Below are 21,318 nucleotides of genomic sequence, written 5' to 3'. Positions count from 1 at the left end.
AAATCAAAAATGCAGCAACTGTGTGAATATGATGTGTGACCTTTTATTATTCAAGAATCTTCTTCAGCTATGTGGAAATATAGCAAATATCCTGAATTTCACTTGGAAATGTGTTCGTACTCAGTGGAACACTTGCTAGTGATGAAGTCAGAACTGCTCTGCTGGGCAGTGGTTTAATTTTCCTGAGCTTTGCCTTATGTCTGTCAAAATGTCAGCATGTCAGTTACTTGTGTTCATTGCTCCCAGATGGTTTGGTGATCTTTGATGGAAAAGGATTGTAAAGCTAGGAGGTAGTTGTTGCTGTTGTTATTATTTTTATTTTCATTGCTGTTAGCTTTGCAATATCACTTGTTGAAATACAGACCAATTTAATTTAATTTTCCTCTGAATTTAGGAAACCTCTTTCCACTGGTCTACATGGAGATTAGGCATTTGCAAAATCTATTCAATCTTCATAATTCTTGGACCATAAAGTTCAGTTCAGTACAAAACACTATAGCTAAATAAATAGCAATGTGCCCTTTGACTTTGGCACCCTTTACAACATTGGTACGGACATGAGAATCTGTTGAAGCATGGGATAGGAACTTTCCTCCAATTACTTCCCAAAAGCAACATCTCTTTTATGTGTTAATTTTCTGCCATAGTTAACATGGAGTATGTGTGGTTAACAACAAATATTAACTTCACTCTGCATTACTGGTTTTGGTATCCTATAAATATATAAGCACGGTATAGCAGTGCTGGGAGATACCCAGTTTTCAGCGATGTAAACCTGCTGCCTTTCTCAGGCACCAGCACATATTGGAAATGTTATATCGTCTGCCTGTCCTAGATGATCTGCCTAGAGAAAGCAAAGGAGACATCCATAAATTTAAATTAGCTATTCCCTTCATAGAGAAGGAGAAATATGACCAGAAAGAAGGTTGCAAAACTAAAGGAGGAAGAAGAGGGGCCAGGCATATCATTTAAAATGTTGAACACAGAAGCTGACCTGAATTGGTCTAAGGATACATATAGTCTAGCATTCTCCTTTTGATCTATATGAGAGGATCCTGAAATGATGGAGTATTCTAGACAATGAATAAACTGCCCCTACAGAAAGTTTCTTCTACTCCTTGTGACATACAGCTCTTATGCTGAGGCTGAGAGGTTTTAGAAACTGTCAGACAGAACAATAACAAGGAAAAAAAAAGAGTATTATCTGGTCACATACCTAGCCAAGTTAGAACTTAATACACATATTAAAGGCAGCCAGCTGTTCATAAGAAAACTAACAAGCAGTGGGAAGTGATCAGTGACTTTCCTGAAGGATCAGTCTTGGGACTAATCTTGCTATTTTTGTTAATACCCCAATACCAAAAAGAAAAATAAGCTACTGAATTGTATTGATAGCACAAATTTTGGAGTTTTATCCACAATAGGAGGATATTTCTCTTTTCAATTTGCTCTCTTTAGGTAATCAAAATCTTCAAATCCCTTTGTACTCATCTTGTACATGTAGACAGTTGTGTATGAAAGTACCTTTTTTTGTGAGCATAGCGCACATTTGGGGCTTGGTCTCAATTCTGTCCAGTGATTGATATCTGAGATGCAGCTCCACTCTCACAATGCAAATTCTTTTCAAATCAATTACATATCTCTGAAACTAAGGACATACTGGCAGATACTACCTAAGGAACAAGAATTCTCTTGCATAAAGCCTGTCTGAATGCAAGAGAGAGACAGACTAGCTGTACTGGTCATATATATTTAAATAAGCTTAATGATTAGAAGTACCTTGCAGGGAATTTTATGCCATCCAGGTTAACATCTCTTTTGCTATTTTCTATGCATTTTTCACAGTCACAGTGCTCTCGGGCCCCTACGTTGCTGGCAAAGGATCATATTAATATAGCGTTTAGGATGGCTAAAATTTGCCAGCCCAAATCCTTGAAAACACTCCAGTACAAGCCCTGCTGTTTTCTCCTTGTTTTTCTTACCTTGAGATGAATCTTGAGAATTGGCTATCAGTCTGGAAACTGAAGTCGATTCAAATACAGTGTCTGCTTATTAACTTTAGTTCTTTAGAGTATCTGTCATCCTACGTGATAAAAAGCAAAAGCTGTTAACCTGAAGCCCTTTTAATTAAAAAAAAAAAAAAAAACACCCAACCACCACCAAAACAAAACACAAAAACCAAAACAAAAACCTGTTTGGTTACTGTGCATAAAGTGGTGTGGGATTTGAAATGCAGGTAGCCTCTCTCACTCCCTCCCACCTCATAAAAGCTACCTCAAATGGTTGAATTGCAAGGAATACTGCATGCCCTATTTCTTCAGTGTTTTGGGCCATAGGATTTGTGGTTGGGGCAGCTTTTCTGTTTCCTGCTTTATTGCAGGAGAGTGCTTGACTCTTAATTGCATTGTCAGTGGTGCGAGTGCCAAAGATAGTTTTAATATGTATTTAAGTGTAGTTACAGCATTTTAGAAACAAGATAGTTCTTAGTCTTGGTTCAAAGTGCATCCAAGTCAAAAAAAAAAAGACTCTCATTGACACGACTGGGTAGTGGCTTATGCTGTCTACAATCAGTGGCATGTGCTTCCCTTCTGTCAGAGACTGGTGCTATTCCAGCACTCTGATTTCCCTTACACGAGTTACCTCATATCTTCGTACATAAATGCACACAGATAGAGTAGCAATTCCTCTTTCCGAGTTACTTTCCAAGAAAAGCAAGGTACCATAATCAGTCCTATCAATAGGTTAGGATCCAAAGGGCCTAATCAGCTTGGTAGACAAAAGCTTTTCACAGCAGTGATTACAGAAGGAGCCTGACCATCAATTAAAACTCCTCTCTCTGAACCTTTGTTTTTCAGACAAGGAAGGGCACATAAGGGAAATTTCAGAGAAGATCCAAAAATAGCAGGTGGCTGTCACTGCTGCGCTGTGCTCAGTTTTAATCATCAGCTTGGAGAAATAACATGTCTCGGTTGCACAGGGATGTACAAATGTAGGTCTACTGTTTAAATGCCAGAAATGGGTATGAAGAGATACGGGTTGTATATATGAGACTGCAGCTCCTGACAGACCTTTCTACCTCAGTTTTCTCATGCAACACTCTTATGTTTCCGTTTGGTTATTTAAAAGTTTTAAAAGATGTTAGTGACCTTCTGATAAAGGTGTTGCAATGGTGTATATTTCATTGCACTTTCTGACCTGTGGTGAGTATTTAAGATGTTTGCTTTCATTCAGCAAACTTAATAAATCAGAAGAATTTGCTCCAGTACAGATAAATACTGGGAATTTATCCAGCAACTTGAATGTTAACTGTGCTGTTTGTTTTTTGTTTGTTTGTTTGTTTTAAATTTGTGAGGATTTTTTGCTTGGCTTTGGCTTCTTAGATTTAGAAACCTTTGGTTTTCTGCTTTTCAGTTCGTTATAGGTAGCAAAGAAGGCATGTTGGCTTTCTTTGGTATTGGTCAAATAACAACTAAACAGACTCATATTTTGTTCATTTTAAGTAATTGCCATGATTTCATGAACAATAGACTTTTCTTTTGAAAGGGGGCAACCTAATTAATGCAGAAGAACTCTTTCATTGCTGCTATCTCAACATCAAATGTATGGTATAAAAAAAGCTATCCTCTACCAGAAGCCACATGCTGCCTCATTAAAAACAAAAACAGGAAACATTTTATATACTTTGAAAAAGACCGTATCAAAATAGAAATAGGGGAAGGGAGGAGAGGCTGCAGCTGTTGCAGTCAAAGTTTCAACTACAGAGCTCTTCTTTTTTTTTTTTTTTTTAACGCTTGTCAAATTTGACAAGTTCATGTAGCTTTTGGTTTGCGGAGGTGTGCATATGTTTACATATATTTACTGGTTTTGTTTCATGCCACCAGATAGCACTTGTTTAATAAATCAAGTGGTGTTACATAAGGTTAGAAGTGATGGTCAAAACTGAACATTCTTGGTTTGTTTTTCAGTAATGAGGCTTTCACTTGAGTGTGGATTTCAGTTATTTGGCTTCCAGTGCATATGCTTCAACATGATTAATAAATTCTTTTAGTTAATCTGAAATGGTAGCGCCACTTAATGTGCAATTGGACGAGTCAAAACATCATCCACCCCAGAACTGAGGGCCAAGCAATCTGTACAGTATTAGCTTTGTGCTGATGCCAAGCAGCCAGCCAAATTTGAGTCCAAAAAACTGAAAGAAAATGCATTGCACTTAATTATGTATTTTTGGCTATTTAAATATCCAAAAATCATTTTCACCAATTACACATTTGTTTTGTTCTCTACTACAAAATTCAAAAGTCAATTCATACAATTAAGCTGATCAGAAGAGAAGCTGTTCAATACTACTTGTTCAACAGTATTTGAAACTCCCAGAAGAAATCAGTGAACTTAACTGCTTTGCCTTCCATACTTGCATCCGACTCCCAAAATGCAAAGGGATTCAATTCACTAATTTCCTGCTGGTTTGTGATTCATAGAGATAAACCAGCTCCGTGGTTTTGGTGCCATCTTACTACATCAGTCTCCAGTAAATTACAGGCTGTAGGAAATCTGTGCAGCTTTTATGCCTATCAGTAGCTCAAGCTAGATGATGATGTTCTGTCTGTCTTTCTCCAATCCTGTCTCTTTAAATGTTTTCAGAAACCTCATGTGACATTCTAGCCTGCTTCATCTTTATCCCATGCTAGACTTGGTTTCCATTCTGGGAGAGTTGTTTTGGATCAGCTGTGAAACACTGGGCCAACAGTAAAGATAACCACTGTCTGGGTGACTGCCATCTCTGCAAGAAATGTTTCCCAAACTAGTTTTTTTTCTTTCTGATACTGATTGAATGCTCTAGTCTCACAACACCACCCTCCTGTTATAGACAAGGTGGTAGAACATAATGTCTATCATCTGTTAAACTTGTTTGATTATGCATCCATGTGTTTATCTTCTTTGCTAGGCCTGGTCCAAGACCTGCAGTCAGACCCTGTGGTCCCTTTCTGTTCATCGATGCCTGGTCTAGAGCAGCACTTTGGTTGGATCCATGTATGCTTTCTTCTACAGTTGTTTTTCAGTATCGGCTGCATTGAGTCGAATTCAGAGTGTAAAGACTTGTCTGCATATTTGGGTATGAAAATGTTTGGGGTTCAAAACATTCAGGTGACTGCAGCTAGTATATGAAGAATGTGGAGGTTTGGGGTTATTCTCCGAGTGGGCAAAAGTGGAAGAGGATACCAGAGGTGCAAAATGACTGAAATTCCCTGGGGCCAGAAATTTACATTAAAAAGAGAGAACTAGGAACCCTCTACCTTCTTGCTGCTAATTGACCTCTTCGGGCTCTCTGAGGTTTAAATATTGCATGCTGATATAGTGCAAGTAAGGGAAATGTATGTTAGGGAAGTCTAGAGCAGAAGACACATGAGAAAAGACTGAGGGAAACTGGTTTTTTCAGCCTCCAGAAGAAAAGGTGAACGGGAGATCATATTGCTGTCTTCAGCTTCCTAATGGGAGGGCAGAGGGGAGACAGAACCAGACTCTTGTTTAAGGTAATCAGGGATAGGAAAAGAAGCAACAACCACAATTTGCAATACAGGAGATCCCAGTTTGACATTGGGAAAGAAAATTTCACCACAAGAGCAGTCAAGTACTGGAAGAGGTTGCCCAGAGAAGTTGTGGAGTTTCCATTCTGCTCAACCTAGACTGGAAAGGGCCTTGAGCAACCTGAGCAAATCTAACCTACTCTGAGCAAGAGGTTGGACCAGATGACTTTGAAAAGTCCCTTCCAGCTGAAATAGTTCTGTGAATCTATAGCTCTTAGTTGGTCTGTGAGGTGTTGGGGTTGACTGGGTGCATTACTGTTTGGGCAGGTGAGGTCTAGGGGAAGGAGAGTGTTTAGAAATACCATTTAATTTCTATAGGTTCCTTAAACTTTATTTGTCTGTGCTGTGGTTTTGAGAGGCTCTATAAGCTGTCTCCCTTCTTCTCTTTTAACTTGAGGCTATATGGTTTTCCTGTGTCTGCCATTAACACTATACATAAGTGCATCTGTGTTGAGACTGATACCTCAAAATTGAGCCTCAGTGCAACAGGAATTGTTAAAAGACTGAACTGGACGTCACTGGTGCACTCAGTGAGCACAGCCAGACACAGGCTTCAAAAGATAGACTCGAATGTCTTGCTGTAGGAGGGTCTTGGAGATAAGAGTACAAATTAGGATATTTTATGTATTCTGCCCTAATTATATTCTCATGCTCGGAAAGATTAGAGAAAGAACAAACATAACTTTCTTTTAATAAGAGATTAATAAGGACATGGGGGAATAGACACCTACACACTGCTTTCTTCAAACACACAACATGCTGTGATGCATAATATTTCTAAAAATGGGAGAAATGCTGAGATGTTCAGATTGACATTTCAGTGCCTGTCTGATTTCAGTGTCTGCCTGAAATATAGGGTTCAATAATCCTATTATGTGTGTCTGGCACACTCCTCCTTCTTTAGCGATGTGCCTCCCATAACTGCTATAATAAGACAGAACAGCCAAAGCCTAATTCTGTGTGCCTTGTCCTATCATTCAGCAAAGTTATATCGTCATCAGATGCAATCTATTGTTTTCTTTCCTGCTGTGTGGTATTGATTTTTCTAACCTTTCCTAATGTTAAATTTGTTTGGCTTTTTAACTTCCGTACCAAAGGTTAATGTTATTAAGTTGAGCAGGTATCTGTAAAACTAGAAGCGTTATTGCCGATCTTGCAATTGTTATACTGTCCTTTCATTAAACCCTGGCTGCATCAGAAAGCTCTGTCTTGAAGATTTTTGTCATTTGGGAATAATATGGTGAAGGTTGACAAGAACTGCATTTGAATTTTTGTCCAATTCTGTGGTATAAAATACTGGATTTGATATATCAGGAGCAACAGATTTATCTAAAACTCTCTTACCATGAACTGCACAGATATTAATTCCAGCGAGGCTGTAAAGAGGATGCAGGAAGATGCAAGTGCTCTGCCTGTCCTCTTCCCCAGTACGGTCTGACCATGCCAGTCTCTTTGCCATTGTGACAAAAGGAGCGGATCTAAAATCTCTGCCAATTCCAGAACTTGTTATCTGCTTGATGTGGAAAGAGAATGAGAAATCACAGTTTAATTTGAAGGAAGTGGTGGCTTTAATGGTGGCACTCTGTCAACATTTTTCAGTATGATCTACAGCAGTACTTGTATAAAGTGTCAAAGGTGCAAACAGTGAGCAAACAGTTTCAGGATACCACTGTTAAGCCAGGTTTCATTTTAGTTACTGATGCCACAGTACCTTCTTCGTATCAGTATCACAGGTACAGTAACCTGCCTTTAATGAATTGTGCATTTGACATCCCATTTACACATTTAGATTGCATTTCTGTGACGTGTATTTGAGGCCTTTTATTGTGAATATGTGTAAAAGACAGTAGCAGGGCTGAACATAGGATGTCTGTGTGTGGTGCATCATGGCTTTCTTCTGGAGCTGTGGTAAATGACCTACAGTGCTCTCCAGCCACCATGCTGACATTATCTTGCCTTGGTAGTACCTTGTAGTTGCTCTGAAATATTTTTCTTATCAAAGAACATCCTGAGAAGCTAGGCAAGTACTAACCTCAAGTGAAATGTTTTTAATAGTAGAAAGCATAAAATAATAAATAATAAAATAATTTAAGCTGGTTTAGATCATCACTTAAAAAAAAAAACAAAAAAACAAAACCAGACAATTTGGTCTTCCCTGTGTGGAAAGCAGAACTGCAGCCTACCTGCAGCTGCCAAAACCTGACTGTCCGAGGAGATCAGGCGTGTTAGTGACTGCAGGAAGGAGTATTTCAAAGTGCTGGGGGAGAGTGGGAGTTAAATCTTTTATTTATAAATCAGTATCTATAAGCCACTTCTGCCAGCACTGTGAAGCCAAGGAATGGCCCTGGCAAAAAATAAAAGACCTTCCTTCTCTACTGCTAATTTTAGAGCTGGTAACTCAGGTTCTGTCTCTTCCCCCATGCTCAGCAGTAGCTGTCCCTGCCATAGATTTAGTCTTCATCTATCACATTCTTGTGCTGTTCAAAGGCTGATTGTGAAAGACCAGGGAGGTTCTATCTGTTCACAGTTGCTCACAGCTTGGTCTCTCTTGCCACTATCAATGCCGATAACGAGACTGTCTGAGAGCACCCCATTTTTAGTGAATGAGACATCTTTTCATTTAGAGTGGCTTTGATTAACAAATTATTTCCAGTAGTTTTCAGATCCAATTGTGAGCTTTCTGGGTGGGCCTGAACATCCCTATACATTTCTTGGGCTCCCTTGGTGTCTCTGGCTAGCGTTGCACAACTCCCATGTTCATTGCAGACTCCAGATGGCTTGTGTCCCTTCTCCCCCTGCCAATTTTATGTTTCGGGCTTTCCTGGTGAAGAGTGGAGAAATGGCAGCTCTTCAAATTGTTTGACACTTAGCACTGAGTCCAGGCTCCAGCTGTATTTTCCCGAGCCTCTTCGTGGTGGCAGCAGCATCGTTTCTGCAAGCGAGGTCTTTGATTACATGTGCTGTTGCAGCTATATGATGCTTCACCTCAGCGGGCCTGTTGTTACTACTTGAAAAGGTATTTAGAGCAGTATCAGGTATCAGAAAGGCTACTGCTTTTGACCAGGTTTCCTTTCAGAAGTTTTTGAGGAGGGAGGAGAAGAGGTATAATAAAAACCATGCCGTTATCTCCTCCTTATCTCTTCCACTTCATCCAAATCCTCTACTGCATGATGGTTTTGTTTGATTTTTATATGCATTCTGGCTGTGCGGGGAAGCATTTCAGTGATAGTGTATATCTTCCTGTTGGAGGCTCATTATTTTGTTGCATGCTATCCACTAAACTCCATCCATGCACTGATCTGGGAAGTTTTGTGTTCTGTACCTTTATTTTTACCACTAAGGTAGAGGCAACTTTAATATTTTTGGATTTTTTTCTGATGTAACAAAACAATGTACTTTATACACACAGGCACACATACAAAGATTCTGTAGTCTGAATGCTTTTCTCTTATCAGTTGTTATTGTATATAGCAGAAACATAAAATCTGTCAGATAAAGACAAAGCTAGGAGGCTTTTAAGGGGACCTTGAAGTGGTAGGAGAGGGAACCTCTAAATCCAGTGTGAATGGTTCTTATTTTAATTTATGATGCTGTATTGGGTATTTTGTATCCTTGAAACCTCTTTGAATTAGTGACTTTATGTGGTAGATATACTCCACTTTTCCTTACTCAGCTTTTTATCAGGGGCTTAGCAATTGCTTTAGCTCTCAATTAAGAAATCTGAACTCCTGCTTTTCTCCACTTTAACATGCTCACATCCACTGCAAGGAAATTGTTGTTGTATCACTCCAAATTAACTAGTACAACTGCACTGGTTCCAGGAAGCTTGAGCACTTTTGTATGCTTACATTTATACACATTTGAATATATGTAGCAGAAACGTAGTAACAGTAGCACCAGAGAGGACAGTCATTTTCCTGGGACCTGATCCTGGAAGTTACTGATCACCCAGGGCTCACTACACTAGAACTTGTCCATCCAGCAGAGCATCGAAGAACATGCTTATCCGAACTCATGAGTGTACTTGATGGGTTTTGAATATCTACTCCTGTGCCTATGAAACCGCTGTTTCATAATAATTTGTTCAGCTGGGACCTACGGTCTTTGGGCTCTGTAAGGGTAATAGTCTTTTACTTAATTCTGCATCTCCATGCAGAGGCTTTAAGAGTTGTTGATTGCAGTTAATTTCACCAAAGACAGCATTAGTTCTTGAAACTGAAAGATGACTGACTTTTTTTTTTTTCTCCTCTCCATTTTGCTGCTTCTTCACTAGGGATGTGAGTTAATTGAGACCATGGATCAGGACCTTACAGATTTCACCAAGTGCCTTCAGATACTCCAGAAAAAGATAGAGAAGAAGGGCCTCCAGGTAAAGGTGACACATCTTTTGTCTCTTGTTCTTAGTAGTTACTCTTCCTCTCAATGTATTTAGGTTTATGTTTTAAGTTTGTGCTGAAATGAAACCATAATTTCTGTAGCCTTGCTGTTCTGCAGTTTTGCCATAATTTACTGCACACCTTGTAAGCATTGATGCTTCTGCTAAAAGGAATTACACAGTGTGTCAACGAACAAGCGTTGGCTTTCTTAAAAGGCAGCTTGTATTGATTTCTGTTAATGAACTACCTAAAGTGCAGAAGAGCTGTTGTGGCTGGTGTTCAAAGCAAGAGTCCCACTTCAGCATGTAAATATATTTTCAAGTCTTGGCACGCTGGGCCTTGATGTTAATCTCCTTCCTCTCCCCTCCCAAAGATAAAATGGGAGGGGGAATCTTATCCTGCCAACATTACATATGGTAAGCAATACCTCCTTCTGCAAAAGGTTTCCCTGGAATCAAAGGGAACCTTTGTAGAGCAAGCAGTGCACTAAACTTAAAAGGAGCCATATGGAGTTGTCAGCTGCTCATTTCATTGGAAAGGCAAAGGAGGCAACGTTCCCTCTCCCCTTCCACATTTTGGTTTCGGAGGCCCGCTTGTTTCGTCTCTCTGAGATGCAAAGTTAAAATTCCTTGGAAATTTCCAACATGATGAGTCGATGGCAGATATGCTCTTGGGATTGCCGCCCTTTTCCTCCCCATGGAGCGGTTGTTCGGGAGGGCTGAGCTCTCTCCTCCACTCTGCACCTATGGGTGAAAGGCATTAGAGGAAACAGCTGCTGCATCCTCCTGCCAACAGTGAGGGCAAGACTCATGTAAGAAAATGAAAACAACAGCACAAGATGGAAGATGTGTAAACCTCCTCTTTTCCCATTTTCATTGCAGCAAGATAGGAAAGTTGCCTGACTTCCTGAGATCACTGTACTCCAACAAAGCAGCAAGAAGTGAAGATGCCAATACCACTCACTCTTTCTTCTTTCCTCACTCCAGGCTGATAAAGAATTAACCAGTTTTTGCTTAAGCTATTTTTAAATGTCTTGATCTTCTAAAGGAAATATATGTCCATTGGATGTTTCAGAGTGCTGTCGCACAATGCCCATCTGCAGTTGCATCTCCTCTTGCCGCCCTCAATGCATACTGTTGTCCATCAGGTTTTTTCCCCTATCAGTATAGACAGAGATGGGAGGGTTTCTCCATACGCTTCTCTTATCTGTCTGGCTGTGAGCCAGGAAACTCTTTATATGATAGTTTATTTTTTCCCCCCTATAATTTATCATCACAAGAGCACAGAGGGGTGTCTTGCCATCTAGGACACACATGATAATGAGTGCCGTCGGAACAGAGGAGCCACCTACACGTAAGATTTGTTTTGACTTTGCCAAGTAAGGTGCTTCCCTCTTAACAGAATTACCCTTAGAATGAAGAACTTGAGTGTTTCTTGGATTCAGTTCATTATCAAATCCCAGCTATTGCTATAGAGGGATTTTTTTTTTAAGCTATCACAAGAGGTTTTATAATGTGTGGTTAATCAATGTGTGGATAATCAATGTGTGGTTAAAATAAGAGCAATGGGAACATGACAGCTACAGATGTGTTTTAACAATAAGTAGCCTATTTGTAAAACTTCAAATTCTTTGATCACTCTCCTAGGTAAAGCCCTGTTAAGTTGGCTAAAGGATACTGCATTGTAATCCTTGACGATACTTTGTAAAGTACTAGCCAGAGTGTAATTGCAGTAATTGTGCAGAGTTCATGCCAATGCACTAAACCTAAGATTTCAGTTCAGTTATATTTTCATGCTGTGATATCTAAGATGTGCTTGAAATACAATCTGAGTTTTTCAGAGGTGCAAGAAGTAACAGATATGTTTTCTAAAACTATGTTCATTAAATCCTAGCTGCTTCTTGCTTACAGTGTCTGTTCCATAAAACATAATAAGATGCTATGAGCTGATTCATGCACACTAGCTAAAGCATATATTTCTCTTTTTGGTCTTTTGCATTTTCTGACATAAGGAGTTTCAAGAAGTCCTTGATTCAACTTAGGCAAATAATATGTGAAACTTCAGCAAATGGAACCCAAAACTGTATCACAACTGTATAAATTACTAGTTTGGGTTCCAATTTGCCCTTGGTTCAGAAGCATTAGCTATAATTTGTTAGTAGGAGGCTTGGTGATTCTTCTGGATGTCCTGATAATGCAGTGCTTAGCTTGATGCCTGGTCCCCAAAAACACAGAGATTCTAAGCACTTGCAACATAATACTGGCCTCAGTTTATGGATGCAACCACTTGGCTCCTCTGAAACTCTAGCCTCTTTAAATACCTAAATTTGCACTTAATCTAGGTGTCTTTATGGGTAACATTCTGGCATAAAAAATGTCAAGTGGTAACAAAACAGGCTGTTCCAGCCATAGATCTAAAATCTTTGAGGAGAATGCAAATTTCTTCAGAGAAGAAAGCTGCCATTGTATTCTGTGGTCACCTGGGAAGTACATTCTTCTCAGCTGTAAGGAAGGTCCAGGACCTGAACACTAGAAGTGGATAGAGAAAGGGTTCTTCATCTGCATTTGCATTTTTGGCCTGAAGTACAAACTTGCATGTCACTATGGTTTTTTTTCCTTCTGGAAAAAATATCATAAAAGCTTTCCTTTTAACAGAGAGTATTAACTAGGTGGTTCCTGGTTCCAGGAAATATATGTACGTGTCGAGCTTTGATTTTTATCCATTCTATCTGGCTTATCCAGAGCACTTGTCAAAGAGGAATAGGACAAAGAGACAGTACAAATCTGTTTCCCAATGATTTATAGTTGACGTTACTAAACAAGGAAAGTATCTCTTTAGTTTCTTAAAAAAAAATTGATACCACAGTCATGCTGTGTTTGCTGCTCTTTCTGGGTAGCAATATGTTAAGCTAGGAAATTAATTACATTCAATGTATACCATGGATCCACAATCCTGTGACATCGTTTGTCTGGATGAAATTCAGCTGTGAGGAGCTGAAGTATTTGAAACAGATGTTCCTCTGTTGGTTAAAGAATAAGTTACCATTTATCTGCTATACTGAATGGATAAAATTTCTACTGTGATCTATCAGTCACCTCTATGGAAGTTCTATGTCTAGGAGGTTTTTGAGCTCACATGAACATATGGGGGGGCAATGTTTTGTTCCAAAGGAATTAAGTTTGTGTAATTTACTTTCCATGTCTCTGCACCTCCATCCTCCTCCTCCTCTTCAAATAGCTTTTGAACAAATACCTTTTGAACAGAGGAATAGAGTACTGAAAGGTAATCATGTCGAACAGCTTTCTTAGCGATCACCTGAGTGGGACTGAAGGTGAGGTAGACACTCAGTGCCCCCACTGGAGAGAATGCTGCAAAGTTAGTTTAGATTTTACTGGTTGTTCAAGAATTCAGTTTGAGAAGAGGCCTTAGAAATGCCTTTACTGCAAGGAAAGGTGCAATTGGAATTGACGGTCAGCTGAGACACAAATCTGGGAGAAAAAACTCCTTGTTAGTTCTTGAACTCCTTGTTCAATATAAACAGCAGTAATTCTGTCTTCTAGAATAATTAGCCAAATTCATAACTGCTTTTTCCTTATGTCTCAAATAAAACCTCTTAGAATAGTTTCTGAATCCTCAGGGTGATTCATTTCTGGTTTACATTGCATATTTTGGTTGCATAGCCAAGTCATGCAGAAAGCAGCATTGGGGTCATTTTGTGATATCTAAGTAACCTAATTATATGTATTTATAATTACATACTACAGAGAATGTTAGAACAAGCAGTACCCTTTATATGTGCAAGCTAGAATCAGTCTTAATTTTCCCTCTCCACAGCCCTAATTCATTTGTGAATTGCATTGTATTGGATGGGTGAAGCAGTGAAGTGCCACCAACAGAATCTGACTCCTGAAGTTTCTTTCCAACCTAAAGGCTGTTAGATATTTTTCTTTCTCTTTCTGCATGACTGTGAGTATGCATGCACACACGTGCACGTGCATGTATGTATAAAAAATGCACAAATTTTCTGGCGGTATACCTTCCTGGCCCTATGTGATGCTTTTTTAATGTCTTAATAACTCTGTCTCTATTTCTGCCGTGGGTTTCTTTTACATTGTTTATGGTCTATTGAACACTTAGGTGTGGACATTTTGCTTTACTGCCTTAATCACTGTTTTATCCATTCTGTGGTTATGTGAGTACTTTCCTTTCTTCATTACAAGACCTTCAAGTAAACTTATTTACAGTAATTTCTGTCTGGTACTACTTTCTGTTCTTAATTTTCTCTCATGTAACACAAGCTATTTCAAGAAACCAACTGAACTGGCAAAATGATAGGCATGCTTACAATATCTCTTATTTAGAGATCAACAGATCTTACATTAAAAGTGAATATTATTATCTTCAATTTGCAGATCGGAAAGCAGAAGTACAGAAGCAACTTGTCCACAGTCTCCCAGCATGCTAGTGGTACAGTCGGGGATGATCCTCCTATTCCCAATCTTCATCAAGCACTCTTTCCATAACAGTGTCCCTGGTCTGATGCACAGGCAGCTCATAGCAGCTCACACCAGTGAGATGTGGAAGTGTGTTTATCAATTATGCAGCTCCAAGAAGAATCCTCACAATGTAAAGATAGATTTAAGCCATTATCTTTATCTCAGAGTTACAAACTCTGCTTTCTTTAACTGTTTCATCTAAAATACCATTTAGTCTTAAAACTAAGCTCTGGGACTTTTCATTTAACTTTATTATCTTTTCTGCTTAAAAAAAGTTAAAGCAGCTCATTTGGTTATATGGGCTGAAGATATAAAAAATGAATTTTATTGAAACCTACATGCCTTTTAGTGGTTTAATGTTAGTGTCTTTAAATTGATAAAAGCATCAGTGTCAATATGAAAAAGTGAAAAAATCCAAACCAACTCTTCCTAAAAACCCTTTGCAGTAAAGGGATACTATACTAACATTTCCATTTTAAAATTACACTTTAAAGGTTCAATCTGTCTGCAGTCTAGGATATTACTTCTTTTAAGTGAATGCAAGCATTCTTCTCTTTGCCCTTTTAAAGAAAGTGTCAAATCAGTCCACTTTCTTTTCTCTTGAGGGAGGCTAAACTAAACATAATGTTAGTGAAGTCCTGTGTTTATAAAGTGCTGAAGAGAAGACAATGAAGTGATGTTCATGTACCACCTTCAGCTATACAGTGTTCAAACAGCTTATTAAGCACTCTCTGGTTTGTCTTTACATGAAGAAAAAGACCCTGAAGAAAAACAGAAAATATTCTAAAACGAAAACCAGAAAATACTTTAAAAGAGAATACTTTTTTACATAAAGAGCAGTCCCATGTAGAAAGGGTATAATTATTGCAAGTGCTGGGCTCTGTTTGGCTTAGCTTTGGTTTTGTCTATCAGTTGAGGTTATTCCTGATGACGTGACATTTTTGTAACAGTAAATAAATCAGCTTCAGTTCCTGACTGAATCATAATTTTGCTGTTCACGTTAGTCGGTAATTTCATGCCAGATCACTACTTGTTTTCATTTCTGAAAACTTTTGGGGACCCAGAACAGTAGCAGGAATGGCTTTTAAAGGAAAGCCTAGGAATGAGGACAGGCCATTGCCAGGATTTGGGAACAGGGAAGTAACTAAATACCATAAATAGGGGGAGAGGCAGTCTGGAAGATACCAGAGCTGTCATGGAGCTGGAGTGTGAAGCTTTTACAAGGACCCTGAAGTTTGTGGCTCTATTCTCCAAATTCCATAGAGGACGCAGGGCTAAGAATGAACCTGTTCAGTTTTGGTGGTACTGTTGAGTTTTTCTTCTTAATGCCTCACAGGAGGAAAAAAAAAAAATGCAAATGAGATATATTTTAGGGGAAGTTAAATACATGTAATGAAAAGATTTCTATACTGTCAAGTGCTGTATCAAAAGATTTTCATGAGTTATTAACAGTAATCCTCTTCATAAGCGTCTCCTATCAGAAGAAACAAATGGATCTAAAGTGTTTCCTGTTAATTCCCACTTCTAAAATGTGCAATTTCGTAATACCTTTCAACATGAGTAAATCCCTCCTGTAGGGTGTACAGACATATCCTTGAGTGCTGACTATTTTGACTCTAAGGTCCAAATCCACCTTCCAGGAATGCAGACTTCAGGAAGTCTCTATCCCATCTTTCCTATTGTTGTATTATTTTAAGGCTTCCCATTGTAAAGGTATGGCAAAGTATGTTTCTTGTAATACGGGATATCAGAACTTGCCAGTTCCCAAAGAGAAACACCCTAATTTCATGTGAAGGAAGCAGACTGTCTATCTGTTCCACTATAGCTATGGGCATCAAGACACACTGAATATCTTTGTGTTAGAATAATTTCATGCAAAATGGGTGTCTGCAAGAACACAGTGCATCACATACTGAGAAATTTTCTTATGTAATCCTTGTATACTCTACTGGGGCTTGTATTTGGTCTATGAAGATAATTTAAAGAAAAAAGGCAGAAGCAGAGTGGGATTTCTGGAGAATGCATTGATTTTTGTTTGTTTGTTTAAAAAAGATAAACCCCATATCAACCTTTGGGGAGGGGAAGAACAAGGGGAAGAAATACCGTTTATTTAGGCAGTTCAGGGGATGGGAGAGATCAAGGATATGCTCATTAACAAGACTGTGGAAGCTAATAAGTAAGCCAGCTACTGTTCTCTCAACTGAGTCAAAGGCTAAATATATTTGAAACAGAAAATGTGAGGTTACTACAGACGATTTACTGTTCCCTTTGTAACCACCAATTTTGTCCTGTTTATTTTTGATAGGAGAGGTGATTCTCCTCCCCACTCCAGGCCCTTCTGCTTTACAGGAGCACAGCTTCCCTGATAGTAGCTATTGCTGATGTGACTGCCTCCATGCTGGGAAAGTGGTTGGGCTACATGACATACCACTATTCTCAAAAGACTGTCGCACTTAAATTGACAGAATCTTGGAGGTGGATGTTGTAGCAGGGAATCTTGAACAGCCGTAGGTTTTGACACCAGGAATTTCTCCGCAGTTCAAGGACTGAGAGCTCAGTTTGTGGCCTGAGATTTTCATAAATAACTTGGTTTATTTTTTTTCTGCTTGACACATGAATACTGTGGTGTTACGAAATCTGCTGTAAGTTATGAGTATTTTTATGAATTCTGTTTAGTTAATGGGATGTAAGTTTATAATTAAGCATATTAAGAAAATTGTGCTGGTACAGCAGATTTTAACTGCAGATTATAATAGTCAGAGCATTTTTTACATCTCAAATATGATTTCTTCCTACTGAATTGAGATGCTTGTCAAGAATAAATGACAGGTTTTTGGCTACTGGTGAGATAGTTTCATAAAAAACTTCAGCAGTTTTCTACATCTGTGAGTGTAGAAACACTGGCTTTAGAGAGAACAGTTTCATAACTTTATAAACTGCAGTGATCTGGTCCTTTAAGCAGTCAGTGAATCAACAAATTAACCTTTTTCTGTGGCTTCTTTTTTTCAAGAAAACTTATTTAACCTAAGTAGTGCATATAAGAATGCTGCCTTACCAGTTTTGTTTTGTGGATCCCCCCCCCCCCCCCCCCCCATGACATTTCCGTCCTTTTTTGTAACATTGTATGGCCTTTGAACAGTCAAGAGAAACAGTGAAATTGTAACATTGGTCAAATCTTTTGAAGCTGTGGTGGGTCTTTCTCTGTTTTTTTCTTTTCCTTACCTAGAAAGGAGTATTGGGGGCAGAGGGGAGAGGAAGCTATTAAGACTGTTGCAAAGTAAAAGTGTGTGGCTGGTGCTATATAGAAATGGTTTAGCCTGTAGTCCCGAGGCCTCACTGTCTTCTGCAATCCTTTGACTTTCCCTGCCTTTAACTCTGGACCTCTTGGCTGACACCAGCAGTGTTCAAGAAGGGGCAAAGGGGCTTACAGTAATTTAACTCTTCACAAATACTGTGAAAGTGAGGCAGCCTGGTAATACTTGAAAGGCCCCTACAGTATTCCCACTGTAAAAAAGGCAGTAGCACGAGCTCAACAGAGGTAGGGATTGAAGGGTCTTCATAGCAGAGCCACACTGGCAACCAGGCTTTGCTAGTTCTGATGCTCATGCTGTTCTTTTTTTAATCAGCTGCCTTTTAATCTGACTTTGTCACTGCTAAGGAGGAGACTCAGGGGATGGTCTCTTCAACGTGCCTAAAGAACCCATCGAGCTTCCCTTTTAAACAACTGAACAACTAAACACTGAACAATTAAAGCTCAGTATTTTGTGCAAATTAAATGTGAGCATAAAATGTTTACAGCTTCACAAGCGCCTCCAGTTTAAGAAATCATGCTTCATTTCTTTTTAAGTGCATGGCTAAATTTATGTGGTCTAGAGGACAGTGTAGAAAAATAAAATTGATTCTGTAATGGGTGTAAGCTGACATTATTCAGGCTATGTTTAGCTTACCTGCTATAAATACTGAACCTACTCTGAAAAGGAAAATTTGCATCCAAGATCCTAACCTACTTCCTTCAATATAAGAATATCTCCAGTCTCTTAGAAACAAATGTATAAATTCAAGACTTCTTTCTGCAAATCTGCACTCCCGTGAAAAAAAAAAAAAAATTCTGTACTGCCCAAGTATTCAGTGAAATCACTCAAAAGAGGAACTATTTGCAGAATAGGGCCCGAGAGACACGGGAAAAATTTTCCGTCTTTAGTTTCAGGTCTCATATCTGTCCCTTGAGTATAATAGGACAGGCTATTATCCCCTTGTTCATCATGAAGATTAATGTTCAGACCAGCTGAAAATATTACTGTTCTGTTGGGACCTATCGGGAGATCTTCAGATCTGTGTGAATCCAAGTTTAAACTTTTTAAATAGCAGAGCTAACATCTCGTCCTAGTTAGGCACAAATGCCTCTTTCGCCATTATCTCCTCTGCAATGCTGCTGCAGGAGAGTGAAGATGCCCTACAGCTCTGCATTATTTGTGGCGTCTTTTATACCGACTTCATTGCTAAATGTTAAGATACGCAGGGAAAGCGCCTGAGCCATTAACTCTTGCTCAGATGAAGTAAAAAAAAAAAAAAATAGCATCACCCTTTAATGGAAATGGAGATTTTTAAATTTCCTTTTCTGTATTTTGTACGGAATGTTTTCCCTTAAAAATCTGTGATTCTTTCCTTAAAATTTGATACCTAAATTTAACGTGACAGAATGGAAATAAAAATAGGCAGCACATTAGTTCTAGAGAAAAGACACATCTGGTTTAGGAAGCCCCAGGAAAAGATCTCACCTCTCATAGTGTTGAAGTTGGCTTTCTCTGTTCATCTGGGTATAAGCACCTGTGGGCTGCTGGCAGAGCGTTTCTTATAGCGACCTTTGTCTACAGAAAATCTACCCCATTGCCTTGAAATACCACACGTTTGTTTAGCCTCCTTTGTAGGCTTTCCAAGGGTCCTGGACCAGCGTCTGGGCAGGAGCTGAAGCAAAACCACATGAAGGTGTGGTGGGAAAGGAAAGGGAGTTTTGTGGCCAAGAGAGACACATCTTATGTTTGTCTCAGCCTTCTAGGGAAGCAGAAACAATAATGAGTTAAGTGATGAGGGTAATTAGTTAGGCTGAAGTAGGGACTTGTATTGGGTTTGTACGCCCAGGTGCTGGCAGGGGCTGCTGGGGTCTCTGTGAGGAGAGGCCGGGCTGTCCCATGCCGGACACAGCCGGTTCCAGCCGGCTGCAGCGGCCCCACCGCAGGGCACTGCTGAGCCCGTCAGCCACGGGCGGGCGCCTCGGGGAAGGGCAGGACGGTGCCCGGCAGTGAGGGGTGAGGGAAAAAGAGTGAGAAACAGCTCTGCGAGCCCCGGGGGGAGAGCGGGAGGAGGGGCTCCAGCCGTACCCGGCCCCCAGCCGTCCCCCCCCCCCCCCCCCCCCCCCCCCCCCCCCGCAGAGACTCCCCTGGAGAGCCCCTGCCGGAGCAGGTGGAGATCTCCTGAGGGAGCTGCGGCCTGTGGAGAGCCCACGTTGGAGCAGATATCCACCCTGCAGCCCATGGAGGACCATGGTGGAGCAGATACCCACACTGCAGCCGCTGGAGGGCCCGATGTCAAAGCAGGTGGATGTGCCCTGAAGGAAGCTGCAGCCTGTAGAGAGGAGCACACACACGAGCAGGCTCCTGGCGGGAGCTACAGCCTGTGGGGGACCCACGCTGGAGCAGTTTGTCCCTGAAGGACTGTACCCCTTGGAGAGGACCCCACGCTATAGCAGGGGAACAACATGAGAAGGAAGGAGAGGCAAAGAGGAGCTGGTATGGACTGACCACAGCCCCCCATTGCCCTGCACTGCTCAGGGGATGGGGGAGATAGAGGCGTTGGGAATGAAGGAGTGAAGTTGGGCCTGGGAAAAAGAGGGGTGGTGGAAAGGTGGTTTTAGTTTTGTCTTTTTTTCTAACTTGATTTTTAATTGGCAATAAATTAAATTCATTTTCCCCAAGTCAAGTCTGTTTTGCCTGTGATGGTAATTAATGATCTCCCTGTCCTTGTCTCAAGCCATGAGCTTTTTCATCTTACTTTGTCCGCCTGTCCTGTTGAGGAGGGGGAGTGAGAGAGCGGCTGGAGTGGGTGCCTGGCTGCCAGCCAAGGTTAACCCACCACAGGACTGTAAGGAAATCAAAGAGAAGTTGTCAGGGCTTGTGGAGGTGTGCGAACGTGCACGCACTCTCATTGATACATGTCCTGGGATATATATCCTGGTTGTGGGCTAGCAGGCAGAACTTACAGTGTCTGATCCATCAGGTCCTGAGTAGCCTTCCTGTACAAGACTGTCTCTCTGCCAGCATGCTGCAGCAGAAGCCACAGTCCCGGCAAGACTCCCTGGTCTGGATCGTGATCTGTATCCCTTTGGGGAAATAACGGAGGCTTTTAGGGAGAGTCTTCACAGCAAAGAGCCTCTTCCCTGTGCAGTGCCCTTCCCACCTGCTGGCCCTGCGGGACTGGGTTAACCTTCAGGACAGGCTGCAGGCTGGCTCTAGTTGAGGAGTGTGGGATGACAGGCATCAGCACGGCGGGGTGGGGGTCTTGCTGGCAGGGAAGCGGTGGGCTGTAGTTATGTTGTCCTGCTGATCTTGTGACAACATGGAAACGTGTTGGAGGGAGGGGAAGGAAGGCTACTTCAGTAAAGACTGACAGCCGGAGTTAAGTGCAATGTGAAATACAAAGCTCACAACAAGCGGATTCTGTTGAAGAAGATAGGATTACTTTTTTTCCTCTGTTGAGTTGTTCATTGATGGGAGTTTTTAGTTACTTTGGTTTTCCCTTTTTTAATCCTGGAGGCAGTATATGAAGAGATTAAAAACACAGCGTGTGCCAAACAGCTTTTGGCAC

At 40.5% G+C, this 21,318-nt stretch overlaps 1 protein-coding gene across 2 annotated transcripts in view; it reads left to right on the top strand.

Annotated features, from left to right (window-relative positions):
- The window catches only part of TPK1 (thiamin pyrophosphokinase 1), a 312,492-nt gene that overhangs the window by 175,574 nt on the left and 115,600 nt on the right, over positions 1-21,318 (top strand). For both annotated transcript variants that reach the window (XM_075493722.1, XM_075493721.1), the window contains one exon: positions 9,859-9,954. In XM_075493722.1, coding sequence (XP_075349837.1) covers positions 9,859-9,954 — 96 coding nt within the window. The remainder of the gene's footprint in view (positions 1-9,858; positions 9,955-21,318) is intronic.

The sequence above is a fragment of the Mycteria americana genome, chromosome 2, assembly GCF_035582795.1.
Source record: "Mycteria americana isolate JAX WOST 10 ecotype Jacksonville Zoo and Gardens chromosome 2, USCA_MyAme_1.0, whole genome shotgun sequence".
Taxonomy (NCBI): domain Eukaryota; kingdom Metazoa; phylum Chordata; class Aves; order Ciconiiformes; family Ciconiidae; genus Mycteria; species Mycteria americana.
The sequence above is the reverse complement of the archived record's forward strand: the minus strand, read 5'-3'. Positions and strand labels throughout refer to the sequence as shown.